The sequence below is a fragment of the Lissotriton vulgaris genome, chromosome 4_1 (genome assembly GCF_964263255.1).
Source record: "Lissotriton vulgaris chromosome 4_1, aLisVul1.2, whole genome shotgun sequence".
NCBI lineage: Eukaryota > Metazoa > Chordata > Amphibia > Caudata > Salamandridae > Lissotriton > Lissotriton vulgaris.
In genome coordinates this window covers 1,359,352,685-1,359,377,862 of record NC_141691.1, presented here as the reverse complement: position 1 = coordinate 1,359,377,862, position 25,178 = coordinate 1,359,352,685, and the positions used below count along the sequence as shown (strand labels likewise).

At 51.4% G+C, this 25,178-nt stretch overlaps 1 protein-coding gene across 2 annotated transcripts in view; it reads right to left on the bottom strand.

Annotated features, from left to right (window-relative positions):
- LPIN2 (lipin 2) overlaps positions 1 to 25,178 on the bottom strand; it is a 791,695-nt gene that overhangs the window by 615,989 nt on the left and 150,528 nt on the right. For both annotated transcript variants that reach the window (XM_086965600.1, XM_086965599.1), the window contains exon 4: positions 10,127 to 10,431. In XM_086965600.1, coding sequence (XP_086821726.1) covers positions 10,127 to 10,431 — 305 coding nt within the window. The remainder of the gene's footprint in view (positions 1 to 10,126; positions 10,432 to 25,178) is intronic.

The window sequence follows — 25,178 nt, the reverse complement described above, 5'->3', positions numbered from 1 at the left end:
TCCAACGCGCAGAACTGCTGACATTGCGCGTTCTCTTCAGTGGCGAATAGATCCAACCAAGGCTCTCCCCACTGTTGAAAGATCTTGCGCCACGACAGAGTGAAGACGCCATTCGTGAACCATCATGCACCTGCGGCTGAGTTCGTCCGCCTGCACTACTATTCCCCGGACAGTGGGAAGGAATGCCTTCAGTGCAAGTCGGATTGCCCGAAGCTCCAGAAGGTTGATATTGAGCCTGAACTCCACCGGAGACCAGAGGCCTCTGATCTCCCCTCTCCCATGTGACCGCCACATCCAGGAGGGACGCATCCGTCACCACCGTTTGCACCGGTTGGGTAAGGGATCTGTCATTGACCCAATGCTGACTTATTAGCCACCACTGCAAAGGTCTTGCAATGCCTTCTGAGATCTGGACGGACTCAGACAGGTTCCCCTGGTGCTGCGCCCACTGGAACTTCAGGTCCCACTGCAGAGTCCGCATAGGCAGTCTGGCATGATCGACCAGCAGGAAGCAGGAGGCCATGAGGCCCAGTAGCCCCAGGGTCAGCCTGACAAAAACCTAGGATAGAGGCCGAAAGTTCAGAATCAGAGTCTGAATATCCTGGACTCGTCGTTCAGGAAGATAGCCCCGAAAGAGAGTCGTATCCAGAACTGCTCCGATGAAGAGGAGCTTCTGGGAGGGAATAAGGTGCCACTTCGGCACAGTGATAGCGAACCCCAGCAAATGCAGGAGGTCGGCAGTAGTCTGGAGGTGGGCGACGACTGCCTAGGGCAAGCCCTGCTTCAACAGCCAGTCGTCGAGATAGGGGAAGACTGGAACCCCTGATCTGCGCAGATAAGCTGCGACCACCGCCATCACTTTCGTGAAAAACCCGAGGGGTGCTGGTAAGGCCAAAGGGGAGCACGGTAAACTGAAAGTGCATGTGGCCTACCGTAAACTGCAGGTTAAGCCGGTGGGCCGACAGGACAGGAATATGGAAATATGCGTCCTGCAGATCCAACGCTACCTCCCAGTCTCCAGGGTCGAGGGCAGACAAGACCTGAGCCAGAGTTAACATCTTGAACTTCTCCTTCCGGAGGAAGCGATTGACGTTCCGGAGGCCTAAGATATGAATGTCAGCAGCCCTACATGCCAAGAACAGATGCATACTTGTAAGTAGCATATTCCGTTCGAGGCATGTGGGCTGCTGAATTCATATCTGTGCATAGACTGTATAGCAGTATCTCCTCTAGCGGTGGTTACCTGTGCCAGCCGCAGTAGTTTGAAAGAGTTTTGAGGACAGCCTGGCCTACAGCAGCTTGCTGCTTTGCTTGCACGTCTACACAGTAGTGTTTTGTGAAAGTGTGTATAGTAGACCATGTGGCTGTTCTACATATGTCTTCAAGAGGAATATTCCCTAGGAAAGCCACGGATGCCCCCATTTTGCACGTAGTGTGTGCTCTTGGGGGGACAGTTAACGTGAGTTTAGCTTTTTGATAACATATTTGAAGGCATTTAACTATCCATCTGGCTATTCCTGACTTTGATATGGGATTTCCTTTATGTTGTGGTGAAAAAAAACGCAACAAATAATTGTTTCGTTTTTCTGAATGATTTAGTTTTGTCCACATAATAAAGCAGAGCTCTCTTTACATCTAGTGTGTGTAGGGCTCTTTCAGCTACTGACTGTAGATTTTGGAAGAACACTGGCAGTTCTATTGATTGATTAATATGGAAAGTGGATATGACCTTTGGCATATACTTAGGGTTTGTTCTAAGTACTACCCTGTTAACATGTATCTGCATGAAGGGTTCTTGAATTGTTAGTGCTTGTAGTTCACTAACTCGCCTGAGTGAAGTAATGGCAAAAAGAATGCCACCTTCCATGTTAAGAATTGCAATTTGCATGAGTGTAAAGGTTCGAAAGGAGGTCTCATAAGTCTGGTGAGTACTATATTTAGGTTCCAGACTGGTGAAGGTGGGTGTTTTGGAGGAATCACCTTTTTGAGACCCGCTATAAAAGCCTTGATTGCTGGTACCCGAAACAGTGAACGGTGTTGTCTGTTTTGGAGATATGCTGCTATAGCAGCGATGTGTAGTCTTATAGAAGAGTATGCTAGGTTGCATCTTTGAAGATGCAGTAGGTAACATAAAATGTTCTGTATGGAAGCATCTAATGGGTTGATTTGGTTATTGTTGCAATAAATAACAAATCTCTTCCATTTAGCTGCATAGCATGCTCTAGTAGTTGGTCTCCTTGCCTCTTTAATGATATTCATGTAGTATGGAGGCAAGTTAAGGTATCCAAATTCTAGGACTTCAGGAGCCAGATCGCTATGTTCATCTGATTGGGATCTGGGTGTCTGATTTCTCCATGGTTCTGAGTTAGAAGATGGGATCCGAGGCGTATCCTTTGATGAGGAACTACTGAAAGCTCCAGGAACGTTGTGTACCATGGCTGTCTCGCCCATGTGGGAGCAACTAGGATCATTGTGAGTGACTGTTGCCGTAGTTTGCGTCCCACCAGCGGAATCAGTGGTGCTGGGGGAAAAGCCTACGCAAATCTGCCTGATCAGTTCATCCATATCGCATTGCCCTGTGACAACGGATGTGGGAACCTGGCGGCAAAGTACTGGCATTTTGAGTTTTCTTTTGTGTCAAACAGGTCTATCTCTGGGTGCCCCCACTTTTTGAAGAATGGCTGGAGAACTTGGGGGTGAATCTCCCATTCGTGTAGTTGTTGGCTGTGTCTGCTGGGCAGATCCGCTATTTGATTGTCTTTTCCTGGGAGGTGTTCTGCCAAGAGAAAGATGTTTTTTGGAATTGCCCACTTCCATATGCTCTGTGCCAAGTGGGACAGCTGTGGAGAGTGTGTTCCTCCCTGTTTCTGGATATAGTACATGGCTGTCATGTTGTCCGTCCAGATCAACTCAGTCTTGCTGTACAAGTATTTTTGGAATGCTTTCAGGGCTAGAAATATTGCTAGTAACTCTAGTTGGTTGATATGCAGTTTCTTTTGTTTGATTGTCCAGAGCCCTTGTACTGTGTATTGAAGTAGGTGGGCTCCCCAACCTGTCAATGATGCTTCCGCTGTTAGTACTAGTTGTGGAACTTGCTCTTGGAACAGTCGCCCCTTCGAAAGGTTTTGTGGGTTCCACCACTGCAGAGAGTTGTAAGCGCGACTGTCTACCAACACTAGGTCCTTTAGTAGTCCTTGAGCTTGCTTCCACTGTCTTGCAAGGCACTCTTGCAGTGGACGCATTTGAAGTCGGGCATGGGGGACAATGAATATGCAAGAGGCCATCATGCCTATGAGCTGCATGAAGACTCGAGCTGGCAAAGAGTGTTGTGGCAGAAATTTGCGAATGAGCAACTGCATGCTGGCTATCCTCGCTGAGTTTGGATATGTCTTTGCAACTGAGGTATCTATAGTAGCTTCCAGATATTGTTGTGTGTGGAATGGGTGTATGTGCGATTTTGGGTAGTTTATTGAAAAACCTAGGCTGTGAAGCAGCTGAAGTGTTTGAGAAGTATCTCTTACACACTGCTTGTACGATTTTGTTTGTATTAGCCAATCGTCTAGGTATGGAAACACGTGGATGTGTTGCCTCCTGAGATGTGCAGCTGCTGTCGCTAAGCATTTTGTAAACACTCTTGGAGCTGTGGTTACCCCGAAGGGGAGAACTTTGAATTGGTAGTGTTGACCTTCTATTGTGAACCTGAGATATTTTCTGTGAGCTGGATGGATGGGTATGTGAAAATATGCATCCTTGAGGTCCAATGTTGCTAGGAAGTCTCCTTGCTGGAGCAACGGGAGCACTTTCTGTAGTGTGATCATATGGAAGTGCTCCGACAGTATGTATTGATTTGGGGGTCTGAGGTCCAATATTGGTCTGAGAGAGCTGTCCTTTTTAGGAATAAGGAAGTATAGCGAGTATACTCCTGTCCCTTGGTGTTGGAAAGGGACTGGCTCTAAGGCCCCCTTTTCCAGCATGCATTTCACCTCTTGTTGTAGCAGGGTGATGTGTTCTTTGGACATAGGACGGTGTCTGGGTGGTATGATGGGTGGCGTAGAAGAGAGTTCTAAGCAATAACCATACTGGATAATTTGTCTCACCCACCTGTCTGTGGTAATTGCGTTCCAGACTGGTAGGAATTGTTGGATTCTGCTTCCGACCGGTGTTAAATGGTCTGGAGGTAGTGTGATGAAGTCACTTTTTTGCGGCAGTGGAGGCTCTGGTGTTATTGCCTCCACGTCCTCTTCCCTTATTATTGGTGCCCCTATAACCTCCTCTGTTGGAGTTCTGGTTAAAGGAACCTTGGGTGTTGCTTTTGTATGTAGACGAGGTTTGTGAAGTATTGCCCCGTGTAGCTCCTCTGTATGAGGAGTGTCGAAAGGAACCTCTGTGTTGCTGAAACTGCAGTGCACCCATTGAATTTTAGTTTTTAACTTGTTCAATTCAGACACACATTTTATAAATTGGTGCTTCTCTGTTTTATTAACATTGTAAAGGTTTTAAATAACCATGTACCATAAAGTATTCTCTCATGACATTGATTTTGCAGTTTCTGTATCCTTTTTTATTTTGTCTAAAATGGTGCAGGGCCAAAAAGGAAGACTTGATTGACTGGTTGGTTAAGAATGGTAGATTGCACCTCGTTCTTAAAGCCAGAAATACGTAGCCAAGCATGTCTTCGTAGTAAGACGCTAGTGTTAATGGACCTGGCTGCAGTGTCAGCTGCGTCAAGCGCACATTTAATGGAGGCGTTTGTAATATATTTCCCCTCTTGTATGAGGTCATTAGCTCAGGCTTTGAAAGGCTCAGGCAGGTGTTTCATTAAACTTTCAAGCTGGTCATAGTGTGCTCTGTCGTAACGAGCTAGTAGAGCTTGTGTATTTGTAATTCTCCATGAATTGGAAGCTTGTGATGCTACCCTTTTACCCGAGGCCTCTAGTATTTTGGACTCCTTATCAGGAGGTGGAGTTTCTCCTGTTGTCTGTGAGTTGGCATTTTTGCGTGCATTAGCCACTACTAGGGAGTCTAATGGTAACTGACCTCTGATATAAGTAGGGTCTGCAGGGGCCGCTCTACATTTCTTTTCAATCCTGGGATTGATTACGCGTACCCTGGCTGTATCTTTAAATATATCTGGCGCGTGTTTTAATACCCCTTTCAACATAGGAAGTGTTCTGACATTTTTCTCTGAAGTAGGAAATGTGTCAAATAGAAAGACTTCGTCTATAGGGTCATTGTGCATGTCTACGTTGTGGTACTGCGCTGCCCTATCTATTAGCTGGTTGAAGACAATGGTGTCGTCAGTAGGTGACAGCTTTGTTGGGTATGAGGAGGTGTCAGGGATGGGATGCGTGTCATATGGATCAGTCTGATCATCCCATGGTTCATTTTGAGGGTTAGGATCCTCTGGATAGTCATTATCATGTTGAGGATCTTCCCCTGTGTTATCCTCATTGTAATCAGAGTGCGTAGGAGAGTAAGGAGCAAAAGGCGTAGTAGGCAAAGTGGGATAGAAAGGAATGAAAGGTCTAGAGGGAGAAGTCCCAAAGTCCTTTTTCTTTAGAGGAATGGGGGAATGAGAGTCCGTGTCCAATGGCCTCTTCTTCCTGTTTAGGATTGTGACTTTACCAGTCTCAGGGTTTATATATAATTTTGTCTGTTCTTGTGATGGCTCTGGATGGAAGAGTTCTTCTTCCACTGTCCGTGGCTGTGTTGTTGACTTCTTTGGCTTCGTTTTTTTTGGATCGACTGTTGCCTCCGATCGACAACCTTTTTTGGTTCTACGACTTTCGGTGCCTTATTGCTTTTTCTCGGCTCGGCCTCTTTGTCCGGGTCGACGAGTGATTGCGGATCGACCGGATCTTTAGGTTCGATACGCTTTCTGTGCTCAACAGGTTTTTTTAGGTTGACTGTCTTTTGTCAATTACTTTTTTCGGATCGACCGGTCTTTTAGGAGCACTTGTCTTTGGTTCAATGCCTTTCTTTGGCTCGATAACCTTCTCTGGCTGGGCCACAGGCTTCGGTACGACGCTCTTTGTGTCGATGAGCTTCTTCGGTTCGGCGACCTTCGGCTCGGCGGCCTTCTTTAGCTCGGCGGCCTTCTTTGGTTCGGCGGCCTTCTTTGGTTCGGCGGCCTTCTTTGGTTCGACTGCCTTCTTTGGTTCGGCGACCTTTGGCTCAACGGCCTTCTTCGGGTCGACGCCCTTAGGCTGTACGGCCTTCTTCGGTTCGACGCCCTTCGGTTCGACAACCTTTTTGGGTTATAGAACCTTCTTAGGAATAACGTTACTTGGACCTGGGGTCTCTGAAGGCTTAATCTTTGTTTTCGGAGCAGAGCCAAACGGCGGGGCTGCTGAATGATGTTTTGGATCTTGGCTAAGGCCTTTAGGCGATGCCTCGACCGGAGCCTTTTGTAACGGGGTAATTGGTGTCGGGGGCAATGTACTCACGGTTTGCCCCGGTGGGATTTCGTCATCGGAGTCCGAGTGGTCCTCGAGGGTGACCATCTCTAGATCCAAATCTTCCGCTTCTGGAAGTTCTTGTTCATCATCCGGTGCCTGTCGCTGCATCTCTTGCCTAGCGGCCCGTCGAATCTGGATGGTTTTCTTCTAACGGAATTGGGCACAGGCTGGGCAGGTTTCTTCCTTGTGGTCTGGTGACAGGCACTTGTTGCATATTGTGTGTTTGTCAGTATGCGGAAACTTGGAGTGGCATTGTGGGCAGCTTTTGAACGGGCTCCTTTCCATCGACAGCAGGCCCACGTGGCATCGAAAAGGCTCAACGGCCCGAGTCGACGACTGGGTCGAGATGGAAAGTTTGATCGAGTCAAGAAGTACAGAGCGAGAACAATACCGTCGAAGGCCTTTTGGCCTCTAGAAAAGTTTAGTTTCGATTCCGAAGTTGGAGTATAGGAATAACATCCGAACCCAATGGCGGAAAAAAACAATCTGAGGATGGAGAAGATGCCCATGCGCACTGTAGTCCAGGGGAGGAGTCGCCCATCTCGTTGTACTTCGAAGACTCTTCCAGGACAACAAGGTGCAATCATCCGGACCCAACACTAGGCGGCGATCCATGCACAGATATGAATTCAGCAGCCCACATGCCTCGAACATCTTCTTCCCAAATGTTTCCAGTCTCCTGGATTTCCTATCCAGGGTTTGGTAGGGAATGTGCTCAGGGACGTTGAGGCTTGGACAACCAAACTCTCAGGGGTGGGGTGTTGGGAGAGGAAACTGGGTTCGCCCGGGCCAGGCGATGGCGTGGGGCCACGTTCCTGTCCACAGGAGCCCCTGTGTTGGGCCTGGACCAGGTGCCCAAAAAGAACATCAGAAAGTGCATCATTAAAAGGCAGCAGTGGCTCTGCAGAGGTAGCCGCCGGCTGAAGCACTTCTGTCAGGAGGTTAGACCTGACGGCCACAGTAGGGAGTTGGAGGTTGAGGGCCTCCGCCGGCCTATGCAACACAACTACATAACATGCACCCACCTCCGTACCTACGGTAGAAGACGTGAGCATGCCAAGGTCAGGGGAGGTATCGAGCCCACTGGCATCCCTCAGTTCCTCAACCCAGTCAGGGTCATACTCACACTGAGCTGTGAGAGAGGCCTCAGACCCCTCCCAGTCCTTCCCTTACTCCTCAGGCTGATGTACATGCCGAAAACAAGGAGGGCGGACATAGTGGTAGAAAGGCCCCATCGGCGTCGAGCGACACAGTTCCGGTTCGGTGTCCATGTCAGGGCTGATACCGGGGCCGGCGTCATCCGGTGTCACAGGGGACGTCGGAGGTGGTGCCAGTGGGGTCGATGGAGGCGAATGAGGTCAACCGGCGTCGACCGGGATCCAGGCCTGGATCCTTGGGGGCCCTGCGGCGCCGGGCCAAAGCCGACAGCGATGCCGGAGCCGCCAACAGTGAAGGGCGAGGACCCCCAGTCATGCCAGCGGGGCCCAAGGCACGCCGGCGGGGCCCGAAGGCACGCCGGCGGGGACCGTCGGCCCTAAGAGGTGGGCCATGGCTGACCGAAAGTCCTGCAGCCGGGCCAAAGTCACTGACAGACCCGGGAAGGGCGGGTAGGTCGACTGCAAGACCGTAGGCTCCCCCGGAGCCGCGGGAGAGACACCAACCGCACCCTAAGCTTCGACGTGCGAGGGAAAGTCGTCGAGCGATGATGCTTCTTCGACTTCTTGTGCTTCGTCTTACCGGACCCTGAGTGCAAAGACTTCGATCCAGAAGAACGATGGTGATGGCTCCGTGACCGATCCCTCGACCAAAGACGGGACCGGAAACATGAGCGGCGCGGACCCGACTGCCAGCAACTTTCGGGACCGCTTCCGCAAGGACTTCGGCGCCATGGCTCGGCAGTCGGGGCACGACTTGGGGTCATGGTCGCGCCCCAGGCAGTAGAGACACACGCGGTGCGGGTCCGTCACGGACATCATCCGATGACATTCTCTGCAAGTCTTGAAACCAGGCATCCCTACAAAACCAGGAGTCGATCGACTGGAAAAAAATCGAGACAAAAAGCCTCAAAAACACAGTCACAAAATGACTTGGGGTACTACTCTCTCGGGACCTGCGCTTGCTGGCGCGAAAAAAGAATAACTGAGGTCAGCGTGCGTGGGCGGCGCCTAAGTATCTGCCGCAACGTGATCTCGGCAATCAAGACGACGGACCCGGAGCCGCACGATACCACAATTGATCGCACACCGCTAGCCTCTCCTCCGGATCGCCCCTAAGCACTCTGGTATTTGAAGTGCGTGTAGTTCGAACAGTAGAAACAAAGTTTGTAAGTGGTTCACCAAAGTTGGTGCGAGTAGGTACTCGTTGTCCCAAAGATCTCTAGACCCGAAACATGGCCCGGGTTTCGGGATAGATTCCCTCATCAGTAGAGAAGTATTTGGGGTGGATGAGAAGGCCGCCAAGTATCCGTCACAGGCCCTGATGCCTCTCCGGCGCACAGGTGCGTCTCCAGGAGCTCGTCAGCTTGGTTGTACTTAAACGGCTCCCGTGAGCCCTGAGCTGACGAGCTCTTGGAGACGCACCTGCGCGCCGGAGCGGCATCGGGGCCTGCGACGGTTACTTGGCGGCCTTCTCATCCACCCCAAAAACTGCTCTGCTGACGAGGGAAACTGTCCCGAAACCTGGGCCATGTCTCGGGTCCAGAGAACTTGGGGATAATTAGTAACTACTCGCACCAACTGTGGTGAACTACTTTTTACTCGTCCATCTACATGCACTACATGTACCAGAGTGCTAAGTGGCGACCCGGAGGAGAGGCTAGTGGTGTGCGATCCATCTTGGTTGCGGAGCCGCACGATGCCACCTTCCGATGCGCAGGGGTACTGCTGACGAAAACCTTCCAGATCCAGTCTGACGCCTAGGGGTAATTCTAAGGTAAAGAATCTATCACTGTGTGTTTCTTTCAGATCATTATATACAGCATTCCACTGCTCCCTAGCACGGTTTCTGTTTTTAAAATACTTATGACACATATCTGTAACCACAGACGTGAAGGAGACAGCATACAAATGAACATGAATTAACTCTGGTACTTGCACACTGGATTCAAAACCCGCTTTGGCAGACATGGATTTCTTCTTTGGGGAATTCCAATGCTTTAGACACTTACAAAGCATCACTTAATATGTTTTAATGCATGATAAGGCAAACAAGAAAATACTACGGAGAAGAGCCGTGCAACCCTCTATTATTTAGGGGTGTTGCCGAGGCCAAGCCTGGTTGACCAAGAAACAGGGCAAAGTGTGTTTAAAAAACGTTTTACTGGAGAAGTAAGCAGAAAATCAACTTTTTCCTAAACACTAACCAGAATTCACTAGTATCTATAATAAAGCATTTTTAGAAATGGGAAGAGGAGCAGGAGAATTTGCTAGAAGCGTTTTCAAGCAGGATCTCTTCTTTAGTGATTCAGATATACAAAGATCTGAGATTGCAGGATTCTGTGAAGTCGTGGATTTGTTAGGCATATAACTGACTCCCAAGTAGTCAAAAGCAAACACCAATAAGCAGTACTCTTTTCCAGTTAAACAAATCGGCAAGCATATCATATTGGACTTCAAAGTACAGGTTTTTGGCATCATACCACGTGGTTCGATTCACTAGTTTTGAATTACCTTGTTGGCGGCACTTCCTTTTCATCATCAGAGCTGTTTTCCATATCAAAGATTTCATCGCTCACAGAGGAGGGGGCTTGCTGCTCTTCTCTCTTGCTCTCATGCTTGTACTTTTTCCTTCTTCGTTTTTTTTTCTTCACAGATCCTAATGTAATGTTGATTTCATTATCGACAGCACGCGGAATTTCAAAGCCCGGACCCGTTCTTTCTTCCATGCCAGACTGTAGGCAATGAGGGTCGATGTCCTTAAAAAACTGTTCATCCGTGGTGATGGGGGATGTAGCCAGATAGGCTGGGATTCGTTCCTGAAACCGCAAAGGATACATGTAAGATTATAACTACACAATATATGCGAATGTTGGTGCAATATGTGAATTGCTTTATAAAAGCTGAACTCTACAATAGGCCAATAAAGATAGAGGATGTTTTCAAGGGTGATTCGGGGGCATTAACGCTAAGCAGTGATTCATCATCTTTCCTGAAGCACAAACTTGAGACCTTTGCTAAATCTGTATTACAAATAATTTCAAAAGCAAATAACAAGCTGACTACTTGTATTATTACATTTGAGACTTTAGAGGGGTGCTTTTAATTGCCAAAGCAGAATAAACATGATTAGCTTTATTACGGTCAACGTGTTTGTGGTGACACCTTACATTATATTTTGGCTCCTTTAAAATTAAATGAATCGTGCCCTTGAGAAATCCTGTTGCCCATCTTTCTTAGCCGAGTCCTTAAGGATAAAGAAGACCAGCGCAATGTAGTAAAAACATGCACGCAGAGGGGGGCGGAGCTTGCTCGCAAACGAAGATGGCCGCTTAAATAGAAAGCTCTGCGCCGTCATCATATAATCCTTAATGTATTCGGCATCTGCAAGTGGCATTCGGCACGACTGGGGCTGCCCCTCGTTCCAGAAGGGCCTGGCAGCGTAGAGAGCTGACTCCGGCCCCGGTACTTCCCCATACGAGGGAGCAGGCAGACTCTGTTGGAGGCGTCCCTACAACAGGCCGCGAGCCCCAGGCTAGAGTGAAGGAGATGGGGCGAGCTGCAATCTGGCGGCTTCCCTGTTTCGGACGATCCTGGAACTGGAGTGGAGGTGATGATCCAGCCCGGCATTAATGGAGGCCGAGGCGTGCCCTGCACATCGGAACACTAATAGCCTGGAGGGTCCAAGTAACTTGTGGGCCCGGGTGTACACAGGAAGCTTCGGTGTGGCGGCGCCGCAGAGATGAGTCTATCGGGAGCTGGGGTTGATGGACTCACTGGGGGCGCGCTGTTGCGGTAACTCAGCTTGTTGATTAGCCACCCTGCGGTGCCTGCCAGATGAGAGAAGGAGTTAGGTGTTCCCTGAACACCAGGAGTGCGGTGAAGGGCCCCTGAACGCAGCAAGGGTGAGACTGGTGAGGTCGGCCATTTTAGGGCCTGGAGGCTCGAGTGATTCTCCTACGTAGCATAGACTCTGCTGTGTCCTGTGGAGGACGAGCTCTGGCTGGGAGTGGTGTAGATCTGGGAGCAGAACGTTGCACCGTGTCCTCCTTGCTCCTGCAGTTATCAGCGGCAGGTTGTGGGGAGTGGACATCTGGAAGTGGCCTGCTGCCTGAATAAACCCTAAGGGGGAACCCGGAGGTAACAACGCCATTTTGCGCTAAGCGCGGGGGATCGGCGCTGACTTCCACTGCCCCTGGACATATAGATGTATGAACTGCCTCTTGTTACTGGCACTGGCGGGGCTGCACAATAAGCGCTGCACAATTGACTCTGTGGTTTGCTGAGGCGCAGGGTGTTACCTGGAAAGCATGATCCCCAGATTAGGCTGCAGGGAGGTGCCCTGGAAACGGGGGCTTGCTGAGAGTGCCCCTATTGCCAGAAACTCAACCCCTGGCATGCCGAGGCTGGTTTAGCTACCCAAGTGGACAAAGAGGGTGATGCGCTGCATTGTTATCTTGAATTTTATCTCCAGCGGCAACTGCTCTGAGAGCAGACTCGTCTGCGGGCTCACAGCGTTACTCGTCCGACCTGGACAGTGCTGTACCCAACGGTGGGGGAACAGCCTATACTTTGGACAGCTTTGTGTGACTATGGTCGTCCACCTGGGAGGTTGGAGTGTATAGTTTTTGATTACTGCCGCAGATCCGACATGATGGGCAGAGTTGATAAGTCGCAGCATAAGATAACATTTGACCAAAGGAAGGCAGAGGTGTGGGACAATGCTGCAGAGGACGGGGATAACATGCAGTACCAGCCTCAGGAGGAGGCAAATTGAGATATCCGCACTATGCTGACTGCCATGGAAAAAGGCTTGCAGAGCAGTCTTTCTGTGCTCGGCACGAAGATGGACTCCCTCTCATACCGGATGGACAGAATGTCAGAGCGACTGGACAAACATGCAGAAAGGTTGGATAGGACTGAACGCCGGGTCACAGACAATGATGGACACAGAACACAAGCAAATGGGAAGGGTGCTGCAGGTGCTACAAGATAAGACTGAAGATCTTGAAGCATGCTCCCGTCGCAACAACTTAAGGATTACGGGTCTTCCGGAGTCGACCCAGACTGGCAACATGGAAAAATGTGTTGAGAAACAGATACAGGGAAGGGGGTTTGAGGGGAGGGGGTGGGGCAAGGGGGGGGGGGGGAGGTAACAACTTTTGGGTGGAGACCTCAATTTGGTTATGAACCCATGGAAGGATAGATCAGGGGGACCAGATGGTGGCAGCCCGAACTGTGAGGGACGCAATGGTACAGTTTGACCTGTGCGACGTTTGGTGTCAGAGGTACCCAGAGAAGGGGGGTTACACACATTATTCAGCGTACCATGATTTGGACACCCACCATTTTCTCTTGTGTAGCTGCCTACACTCTTGTGTAGGCAGCTACACAAGAGCATCCAGGCCTGTGAGGTGCTACCCCGCATGTTCTCGAACCATTCTCCGATACTCTTGGTGCTAGACACCCCCCAGAGGACTATTCTCCCCTTTACGTGGAGGTTCCCACCTTACTCATTGCTAGACGCAGTTTTTAAAGAGGAATTAGCAGAGGCAATCAAAACGTTCTTCGCCCAAATGTGGGCTCGATGGACTGCTTTCAGGTGGTTTGGGAGGAGTTCAAAGTATAAATCTGCGGCATTACTATTACTAAGCATTCTGGAGTTAACAAGGCGCTCTGTAAGTGGCTCTCGGACTTGAAGAAAATATATGCTAGTCTGGAAAAGCGCCTCCAGATTGGTGTTGATGACTGTCGCACATGAATTCAAAAAGCAGTTGTAAGAATATCATGAAACTGCTGATGCGGAAATCAAACATCTGGGTAAATATGGTACCGCTCGCTTCTATGGGGTGGGCGACCACCAGGGCGAAGTGCTGGCACAACTAATCAAGAAGCAACTGGAAAAAATTATAGTCGCGGAGGTCGGGTCGGTTGAGGGGGGACATGCTTACGGAGGAAACTGCCATCGCTAGGATATTTCACCAATATTATTCGAAGCTCTACACTACTCGCAGCGGAGGCACGTAGGCGGAAATTTTAGACTACTTCACCCATATAAAGCTACCATGGCTAACCAATGCACATTGTGAATTACTCATGCGACCCCTATAGAAAGATTAAATAATCACGGCATTATCAAGCATGAAATAGAGTAGGGCGCCGGGAGTGGATGGCCTTACAGTAGCTTTCTAAAGACGTTCATGGACTTACTGGTGCCACATTTAGCCTCCCTATTCGACGAGATTTGCGTGTCCGGCATGATGCCGCCCTCGATGAGAAAGGCGATAATTGTTACCATATTGAAGCCGGGCAAACCCCCAGATGAGTGTGCTTCCTATCGCCCGCTTTCCTTGCTTAATGTTAACACAAAAATGTACACAAAATCCAAGCAAACAGGTTGATACCACTGATTCCGCTCCTGGTTGCCAAAGAACAAGCAGGGTCTGTCCCAGACCGCAACCTAACTTAGAATTTACGTACAGTGTTCGGGGCGGTGCAGCACACTAGACCAGAGATACAAGCAGTGGCGGTGTTTCTCAAGATGGAGAAAGCCTTTGACTCTGTCAAATGGCCCTTCATGCTACAAGTATTGACGAAGATGGGCCTTTGGGAAGTCTTTCTACAGTTGATAGGTGCATTGTACAGTGCGCCCACCGCCAGGGTCAAAATTGGTGATCTAGTGCCAGATACTATACAAATTAGTAGCGGCACGTGACAGGGCTGTCCGTTGTCCCAGATATTGTACGCACTGGTGGCTGAACCATTAGCCTGCGCACTCCAAGAATATCATTGGTATAAGGGTATACGATTTCGGGGTTACAAACGGATAGTCTCCACTTACGCAGACGACACGCTACTACATATTCGCGACCCTGAGCGTAATCTCTCCTCTGTGTTGTGCGAAGTGGTGCGCTTCGGAGCAAAGGACTCTGTGTAAATTGGCCAAAATCAATCATATTTCCACTCACTTCTGCTACGACCCAGTTCGAGCCGGCCTACCCATTGGAATGGTCGACCGACGCAGTGCAATACCTAGGTATGAAGGTATACACAGACTCTGAGGAAGTATTCAGGGAAAATTACGGTGTGGCTATTAGTAAATTAAAAGAGGAGGTAGAGGGTTGGATCCGATTACCGCTGTCATTGATGGGCAGAGTTTCCATTATGAAAATGGTTATACTAGCCCGTTTCTTGTTCCTTTTCACTAATATCCCTCTAGTGCTACCAAGCTCCTTTTTTAGGCGGCTCACTGCACTGTTGGTCAAACTAGCTTGGGTGGGCAAACAGCCGAGGGTCAGATGGCAAATACTCACACTCCTGTTCCATATGGAGGGACTGGGGGCACCTGATTTGGACTTCTATTATAGGGCAGCACAAAGCGCGCAGGCTTACGACTGGATGCTTGGTGCGACGGATACCCCTACTTACATATAGAAAGGGTTGTAGCTTCGCCTCTCCCATTACTTACTTTGATGTTCACGCCTGCGGACCACGGGACGGGGATATTAGATTCAGTGAATACGAGAACACATGCTTGGCACCACCTTCTAAAGTTATGGCGGGGGTTATTCTGTACTCTCCGTTTGCCCCACTAGACTGGTGTCAATGGCTGCCCCCGTGTAAAGAAGGGGGGGTTACACGTGCGCTCAACTCCATAGCAATACAGGTCACTGGGAACTTGTTTGAAGAGGGTATAGCTAGAAGTTGGAAAAATGCAGTGACTGGGGAGGCCGTGCCCACCCTTCTTACTAGATTTCAATTCCACAGAACACGACAAACGTTGCACAAGTTACTTACCTTCGGTAATGATATATCTGTAAGAAACAGTAGTTGGTATTAGATTCCTTACCTGAGAATATCCCCAGGCTTCAGTCTGGATCCGGAAGTTTTTGCAAAGCAGTACCAATGCGCGTCGGTAGGCGTCGTCTGAGGCTACGCGTCCGTTGTCTGCGTCGTCGTTGGCGTTGGTGTTGGCGCCGGGATGACGTCGCCGGAGTACTTGGACGTCGCCCTCGCGAGCTGACATCAGTTCTTATACACAGCTTTTCCGAGCCAGAAACGCAGAGCCATGAAAAAAAAAAAACAACACTGGTGCCATGAAACTAGGGCCCTGAAAGGGGATGACCTTACCCCTAGATATCGGTTCGCAGAACGGAGAGGATGGGTGGGGCGGTAGGGAATCCAATACTAACTATGTGTTCCTTACAGATATAATGTTACCGAAGGTAAGTAACTTGTGCATCTGAAAGAAACAGGTTAGTATTAGATTCCTTAACTTAGAATAGATACCCCAGCAATACCAACCCCGGTGGTGGGTCTGCGAACCAATGATCACACCAGAAAGTCCTGGAGAACGGAACGGTCGAAAAAGCCATCTCTCCGGACTTGGCTGTCCAGGCAGTAGTGTCTTGCGAACGTGTGCAGCGAGGCCCACGTAGCTGCCTGACAGATGTCCTGCAAGGGGACTCCCCGACCCAGGGCAGTGGTAGCCGCCGTGGCCCGAGTGGAATGGGCACGTAGCCCCACAGGAGGCTCCTTTTTAGCCAGTGAATAACAAGCCTTGATGCACAAGACGACGCATAGGGAAATGGTCCATTTGTGCACCGCCCGTCCCTTCTTAGCGCCCACGTAACCAACAAAGAGTTGGTCATCAACCTGGAACTGGAGGTTGCGATCCAGATAGTATGAGAGTGCAAGTTTTGGGTCCAGACGGTGGAGACTCTTCCTCTTTCGAGGGATGCGGAGGCGGAAAGAAGGTGGGCAAGGTGATGGACTGCCCAATGTGGAAGGCTGCGACTACCTTGGGCAGGAAAGAGGGTCGCGTCCGCAACACAACTTTGTTCGGATGGACAGAAAGGAAAGGAGATTGTGAAGAAAGGGCCTGGAGCTCACTCACTCTCCTGGCAGAGGTGATGGCAACCAGGAATGCAGTCTTAAGGTAAGAAGACGAAAAGGACAGTTATGAGGTGGCTCGAAGGGAGCGCACATCAGATAAGTCAGAACAAGGTTCAAGTCCCTCTGAGGCATCACGAAAGGAACAGGAGGGAACATATGAGTGATGCCCTTCAAGAACCTATTTACAACTGGGGACTTCAACAAAGATGGATGATCAGGTAGCCTTAAGAATGCGGAAATGGCAGAGAGGTAGCCCTCGATAGTGCCCAGAGCAGAGCTCTGCTGGGCAAGGGAAAGAAGAAAGAGGAGAACCTCAGAAAGAGGGGCAGAAAGGGGATCCAGAGCCTTTGCTGTGCACCATGCCACAAATTTGTTCCACCTGCAGGCGTATACCGATTTTGTGGAGGGACGCCTGGCTGCCAGAATAGCATCACAGACTTCAGGAGGCAAGTCAAATGGCCTCAACTGTCGCCGCTCAATCTCCACGCATGGAGCTGGAGGCTGGACAGGTTCGGGTGGAGGACCATCCCCTGCTGCTGCGACAGAAGGTCCACCTGAAGAGACAGACGAATCGGGGGATCGACTGACATGCGGAGTAGTTCGGGATACCAGTATCTTCGTGCAAAGTCCGGAGCCACAAGAATGACTTGGGCCCGGTTGCGCCGGATCTTCTTCAGCACTCTGGGCAGAAATGGTATAGGCGGAAACAAACCGCAACTCCACTCGCGACGAAAAGCGTCCCAAGCGAGTGCCACCTTAGAAATTCCAACGCGCAGAACTGATGACATTCCACGTTCTCATCTGTGGCGAATAGATCTAACCAAGGCTCTCCCCACTGCTGAAAGAGACCTTGCGCCACGTCCGAGTTCAGACGCCATTCGTGATCCATCATGCACCGACAGCTGAGTTTGTCCGCCCTGGCGTTCAGAGAACCTGCCAGGTGTTGAACCACCAGGGTCACGCCCTGATGTTCCAGCCACTGCCGAAGTCGCAGAGCCTCCTGGCATAGGGTCCACGACCCCACCACGCCCTGTTTGTTGGAGTACCACATGGTGGTGGTGTTGTCCGTGAACACCTGCACTACACTCCCCGGGACAGAGGGGAGGAATGCCTTCAGTGCAAGCCGGATCACCCGCAGCTCCAGAAGGTTGATGTGGAGCCGGGACTCCGCCGGAGAACAAAGTCCTCTGATCTCCGCCTCTCCCATGTGGCCCCCCCAGCCCTTGAGGGACGCGTCCGTCACAACTACGTGCTCCGGTTGGAGTAGGGAGAGAGATCTGCAGCGGACCCAATCGCGGTCCGTTAGCCACCATTGCAACGGTCTTGCAGTGCCCTCCGAGATCAAGACATGGTCGGACAAGTAGCCCTGATGCTGGGCCCACTGAAACTTTAGGTCCCACTGCAGAGCCCGCATCCGCCACCTGGCGTGATGCACCAGAAGGATGCAGGAGGCCATCAGCCCCAGAAGCCGCAGCGTCAACCTGACGAGACTCAGGATAACGGCTGAAAGATCTGAATCAGAGCCTGAATATCCAGAACCCAGTGTTTGGGAGGATAAACCAGAAACTGTGCTGAGACTAGAACCACTCCGATAAAGAGGAGCTTCTGAGAGGGACACAGGTGCGACTTCGGCACATTGATGGAGAACCCCAGCAGGTCGGCCCTATTCTGGAGGTGGCTAACTGTCTGGGGCGAGCCCGCCTTCAACAACCAGTCGTCGAGGTAGGGGAAGACTGAAACCTCTAACCTGCGCAGATGAGCTGCGACCACCGCCATCACTTTTGTGAACACCCGTGGGGCGCTGGTAAGGCCGAAGGGGAGCACGGTAAACTGAAAGTGCTCGTGGCCTACCGTGAACCGCAGGTTCAATGCCAACATCCAGTCTCCCGGGTCTAGGGCAGCTAAGACCTAAGCCAAAGTCAGCATCTTCAACTTCTCCTTCTGGAGGAAGCTGTTGACGTTCCGCAGGTCCAAGATAGGGCGTAGGCCCCCTTTGCCCTTCTTGGGATTCAGAAAGTAGTGGGAGTAACAACCACACCCTACTTCTGGCCCAGGAACACGCTCGATGGCCCCCTTCGCCAAGAGGGCAGTAACTTCCTCTTGCAGAAGTTGCAAGTGATCCCCCGACTTGCGGTGGTACTGCGGTGGCATGGCTAGTGGGGTCGCCTCGAAGGGGAGGGAGTAGCCCCTTCGGACAATTTGCAGCACCCGCCTGTCCAATGTGATGGAGCACCAGTGGAGGAGGTGATGGCGAACCCTGCACCCCACTGGCATCAAATTGTCCTGAAAGCTCGGACTAGGAAAGCTTTGAGGCGGATGCTGCGGGGGGTGGATGTGGACTGGCCGCACCGTTGTCCCCTGTTACCTCCGTGACGGTAAACACGCCCGCCGCCGTGCTGAATGGTAGTCTGCGGCACGTGGCTGGCAGGACGTGTGGAGGCGCCGCTTCCGTGACCACGAAAGGAGGGCTGGGCAGAAGATTGCTGGCGTGGGGTCGACAGGCCCAAGGACTTGGCCGTAGCCCTGGAGTCCTTAAAGCGTTCCAGCGCACTATCTGCCTTGCCACCGAAGAGGTGGCTGCCATCAAACGGCATGTCCATAAGGGTGTTCTGGACATCGGCCGAGAAGTTGGCGGACCTCAGCCAGGCGTGGCTGTGAACCGCTTCAGACGTGGAAATTGTTCTCCCCAGAGAGTCCGTGGTATCCAGTCCACATCGTATGGAATACCGCGCTGCGTCTCGTCCCTCCGCAAGGGCTTGAGCGAGCTTTACCCCGGGCTCCCTCCGGGCACTCAGGCAGCACGGCCGCAACCGTATCCCACAGGGAGTGGGTGTAACGGCCCAAGAGGCACGCGGTGTTGACCGACCGCAACCCCAAACTAAGGGAGAACATCTTCTTGCCGAATTGCTCATACCTCTTGGATTCCCGATTTGGAGGTGCAGTCGGGAATGCGGATTGGGAAATACAGGCCTGGATAACCAGGCTCTCGGGGTGGGGTGGGTGGACACGAAACTAGGGTCGCCCGGAGGAGGGCGGTGGCGCCTAGCGACTTTCCTATCTACAGGAGGACCTGTAGTGGGCCTGGACCAAGTGCACAACAGGACATCCGTGAGAGCCTCATTAAACGGCAGTAGAGGCTCTGGGAAGCTTACCTGCGGTTTAAGGACCTTTGTGAGGATGTTAGACCTCACCGTTGCGACGGGGAGCTCAAGGGCCAAGGCCTTGGCCGCCCTCATCAGCACCACACTATAAGTAGCCCCCTCCTCCCTAGCCACGGTAGGAGGGGAGACAAAACCAGTGTCTAGGGAGGTATCCAGGCCACTGGCCTCCCCTAGTTCCTGTGTCCAGTCCTGAAATGACTGGCCCTCACGTGCCAGAGGGTCCTCAGACCCCTCCCAGCCTCCCTTGTCGTCCATCTCCTGGTATTCAGGGGTAAAGGATGAACCCAGATCCTTAAAGAATTCCTCTTCGGCCGGCACTGAATGCGGCTTCAAGCGACGCCGCTCCGGCGTCTGATCCGGACCGAGGGGTGGGCCAGGGACAGAGTCATGCGGGGACTGCGCCGGGGGTGACACCCTAGGTGTCGACGTCGGCGGGGTCGTAAGGTCGTAACGTCGACCAGCCGCGACCCAGATCCGGAACCAGATCCAGTGGGGCCTTGCGGCGTCGGGATCGAAGTCGCCGAGGCCGAAGCACCCGACGGCGCCGGAGCTGAAGCACTCGGCCCGCTTGGGCTCCCAGTCGGGCCGCGTGGCCCGAAGGCGCCGCGTAACCCGACGGAGGAGTGAGCGACCTCATGGCCATGAGGAAGGCATCGATCTCCTCCGGCGTCGCATTCTGCCCAGAAACCGGCGGGTATGGAGCACGCCGCAACGCCTGCGGCTCCGGCCGAGCCACGTGGGCGGTGTCACCCGATCCCCCGGCTGCGTTGCGCGAGCGTCGTGGGGAGTCAGAAGAGCGATGTTGCCTCTGAGACTTCTTGTGCCTCTTACCTGAGGACTTGGAGCCCGTCGAGTAGTGTCGACTCGCCGAGCTGTTATGACTGGTCCCTCGACCTCCTCCCGGACCGGGATATCAAACGGCGCGGGGCTGACTGCCGGAGCTCGAAGAGCTTGCCTCCCGCCTAGCCTTCGACGTCAAGGCCCGGCAGGCGGACGTCTACATGTCATCGTGGTCGGGCCTCAGGCAATGTAGGCACCAGCGATGGGGTCGGTTGCAGTCGGCACAGGGCTTGAACCCTCGGCACAGGGCTTGAACCCGGGCATCCCTCCGGGCACCGATTGAGTTGTACGACTCGAAACGGATCCAAAAAAGGATCGAAAAAGCTTAGTCAAAAAGTGACTAGAGGGTACCCATTTTCTCCGGACCTGCGCTTGCTGGTGCGGAAAAAAGAAGAACTGACGTCAGCGCACGAGGGCAGCGTCTAAGTACACTGGCGATGTCATCCCAATGCCAACGACACCAACGACGGACGCGGAGCCGCAGACGACGCCTACAGACGTGCAGGGGTACTGCTGCGCAAAAATTTCCGGAACTAGACTGACGGCTGGGGATATTCTAAGGTAAGGAATCTAATACTAGCCTGTTTCTTTCAGATACTGCATATCATGGGCGGAGACTTGCTAGAACCGCCGGAGCTATCTGCCTTGTCCTATGTTATAAAAACGGACTCACCGGCACGGATTGTGTCCAAAATATATAAACTGTCCCTGTCCTATAGGGAAAAGCACTTCACTAAAGCGCGTTTGGCTTGGCAGAGAGATTTAGATAGAGAGATTGGTCACAAAATGTGGACGTACTGCTGTAACAGCACGAAGCATATCTCCCTAAACGGTAGACACCGCTTGATTCCCCTTTAATATTTAAACCGGGTCCACTACACACCGGAGAGATTGAATAGATACGGCCGCAGAGATGAGGCGGCCTGTGAACGATGTAATGCACAGTTCCCCGATTTCTTACACTTGGCCTGGACTTACCTAGGAATATTCAAGTTTTGGGAGTTGGTTTTTAAGGAATTTGGAGAGATTGCTGAGCTAGAGCTTGCACTCGAGCCGGCACAGGCTCTGTTGGGCTACTCTAAACCAGTGCCCAAGGGAGCACGCAGGTTGGTAGACATGGGACTACTCTTGGCCAAGCGCAGGGTCAATGGACCAGACGCCCTCGATTACTCAGTGGGCAAAAGACATGCTGTATTGTAGCACCCAAACGGAAAATTATAGTGACCTACTGCCTCCGCGTAGTAGACCTAAGAACTGTTGGGCATTGTATAACATATACCGAGCGGCTAAGACGGGAGGTGAGACTCCCACAGTTGCAGTTCCCCAAGAGCAGAGGGAGATCGAATCGACTGTATAGCTGTTTAACGGTGGGCCTAATATAGATACTGGGACATGAGGGCTGTAGTCAGTAGCATTGAGGGGAACATTTGTTGGGTACCCATATGACATCAATGTGTATGGGTTCAAACCTGGCGGGTTGGAACTAGGGGGATGGGTGGAGTCTACTGCCAACGTGATGTCAAGTGATAGCGTAAGAATGCTATCTCTTTGGAATTGTGCTGCATAATTACTGATTTCTACTTGTCATTGCAATTGCCATCTTGCTGTAACAGAGTATTTTTTTTTACTTTGTACGGAAAATTAATAAAAACAATTTTTTTTTAAAAACATGCACGCAGAGGACCCAAGAAATGCTTAGGCAACAGCACAGGTCATTTCCTCTGAATAGAGAAACAAAACAGGGGCTGCCAGTGTTATGTTGAAGGAGGTGGGATGTCATCATATAAAAGAGAGAAAGGCTAATTCAGTGAAGAAAGAGAAAAAAGCCTTCTGGCATGTAATGGTCAAAGTTATGAGATGAATCCTCACCTTGAGACAGACAAGGACTGTGAAGAAGAAAGCATGGAATATGAGTAATGAAGATTTCTGGTAAGTAATCTTAGCGAACGAGTTACTTACCTTTGGTAACAATGTATCTGGTAGAGACTATTCTAGCCGCAGATTACTTAACGTAGAATTATCCCCAGGCGTGAGACTGGATCCGGAAAACTTTTTGCCACAGCATCCCTGCACGCCGGGGGAGCGCACCAGGCGACTCCACCCTGATGTCCTCCGCATCCATGACGTCAGCGAGGATACATAAGTCCCACCCAGGCACACCTACGTCAGTTTTCTTCGGAGAACTTTTCCGCGCCACAACGAGAAGCCATCCCTAACAAAAACTGTGAGAATACTGGAACAGTGTGCAAAAAAACCTCGATAAACATAAGGGAAAAAAACAATGGTGAGGAACAGAACCATCCAGAATAGAGCCAGGTACTGAGGCACCAAGATCTGGAATGAAAGAACAGGACACCACTACTGGAAAGCAATCCTGCAACAAATACAACAGCCACCCCGGAGCAGAGGGATGTAAAATACGCAGCGGACCAAGAAGTCTGCATCCACCGCCCGGAATAGAAAGGGACACCAAGGACAAAACGGAGAGCAATGACCATTCAACCTCAGACCACGCCAGCAGGGAGAAAGCCTCCCGAACGCTGAAGTCGAGACCAGCCAAGGCACTGCAACCTCAAGGACTGCCAAAGGCAGAAGTGCAAGCAACAAAGGAAAGAAGCACGAGCGAACCCCACACTGTAAACCAGGGTGTAGGGGCTCGGAAGTCAAGAATGGAACAACAACAAGGCGAGCATCCCCCGTAGGAGGGAGTAAGAAAGACACTCACAAAAGGCAACCATCCGGAGGCAGACTGGTGCAGAAGACCCAGAGAGCCCTTGCAGACGGGGAGGAAGGGCGGGTTGTGAAGGAATCTGCGGCTAGAATCATCTCTACCAGATACATCGTTACTGAAGGTAAGTAACTAGTACATCTGATAGAGACTACTAGCCGCAGATTCCTTAACGTAGAATAGATACCCTAGCCATACCCAAGGGGAAGGAGGGTCTGCGAGAGGACCTCCCCAGCTCAAGCGAACCCAAGACCCCGACAGGGGGCAATCGCCGGGACCGCGAAAAAACCCCAGTCCCCCCCAACAGGGGATGAGCCACAGGGACAGGGGAAAGAGCCCAGTCCCCCCTAGAGCAGACTAGAACCTCAGTGTTTCAGAGAACACTGCCCCACAGGGGATGTGTTACAACGACCAGCGGCAGTCCCGCCCTCACCAAACAGGAGAAGGAAGGGCAATACAAAAGGAGTCCATCAGCCAATGTACCAGGGACCTCCAACAGAAGTCCCAGGTACAGCAAGACGAAAGGAGACCAGTAGTCAATGTACCAGGGACCTCCATCTGAAGCCCCAGGTACAGGCAACACGAAGAGAGGCCATCAGCCAATGTACCAGGGATCTCCACCGGAAGCCCCAGGTACAGGCAAGACGAAAGGAGACCAGTAGCCAATGTACCAGGGACCTCCATCAGAAGCCCCAGGTACAGGCAATATGAAAGGAGGACAGCAGCCCATGTACCAGGGACCTCCAGTGGAAGCCCCAGGTACAGGCAAAACAAAAGGAAAGGAGGTCAGCAGCCAATTTACCAGGGACTTCCACCTGAAGCCCGAGATACAGGCAATGCTAAAGAAGGCTAGCAGGTAAAGGACCAGGGACTACCCCCGAAAACCCCAGGCACAGGCAACCCAGGGGAGCGCCATGGAAAAAGAGCAACCCAGAGACTCCAAGGAGAAGAGCAGAAACAATGGCAAGAACCCTCCACTGGGAACACACCCAGTGAAGAGGGCAGCCAAACTCAACCCAGCTGGACGTCAACAGGCCAGACAGAACAGGGCCTCAGTAAAAAGGGCAGGTGGACGATTAAGACATAGTCCGAGAAGGCTCCAGAAAAACCAGAAGCAGGGGGGGCAGGTCTCCCTCCAAGGCCCCTGCCGTGGACCAGAAGAATCGACAGGCGCAGCTGGGTGCCAACCAGCCGTAAAATAAGAGGAGAAACAAATAGGATGAACCAAGTTGTCAACACAGGAAAATAACCCTTCTGGACCCCAGACAGAGGACCATGCCAAACGGCAGACAAAAAGGCAAAAACACTGCAGCCTAACGCCGCAGCTGCCCAAGAAAACTCACCAGCGGCATAGAACACCAGGGAGGCAAGGAACCCACAAAGGGGAGTCCAAACCTTCCCAGTATAAAGCAGGGCTATTCAAAAGCTACGAATACCCCACATAGGGTAGGACACGGGCCAAGAAGAATGGGACCACTCTTAAGGAAGAAATCCAGCATTAGAGAACAAATTAGAAAACCTGAGGCAGAAACCACAGAAGGCTTAGTAAGCAGCCAAAAATAACACTGTTAGCCTTAAGGGGCTGAACCAGCAGCCAACTGAAGAGGTAGGCCTACTCAAGACCTTGAGGGAACAGTATCTCTCACAGAAAGGGTAACGTTCACCCAAACACCAGATTCCAGGAGCAGTGGAATAACACCTCCCACTAAGACCCGGAGGAACAACAAAACCAACTACTAAGGAGGAGGAGGACGACGACGAAGCTACGCAAAAGATGCTGAATTGCAGAGTCCGCATGAGTGTTAAACAGAAGGACACCGTCAAAGAGTTGATCAATCAGACGTTTCCTGATATTTTCAGGAAAAACAGCATCAAGCAGCCAGGCATGGCGACATATAGCCACAGAAGTGGCCATAGCAGGGCCTTGCGCATCAGCCACATC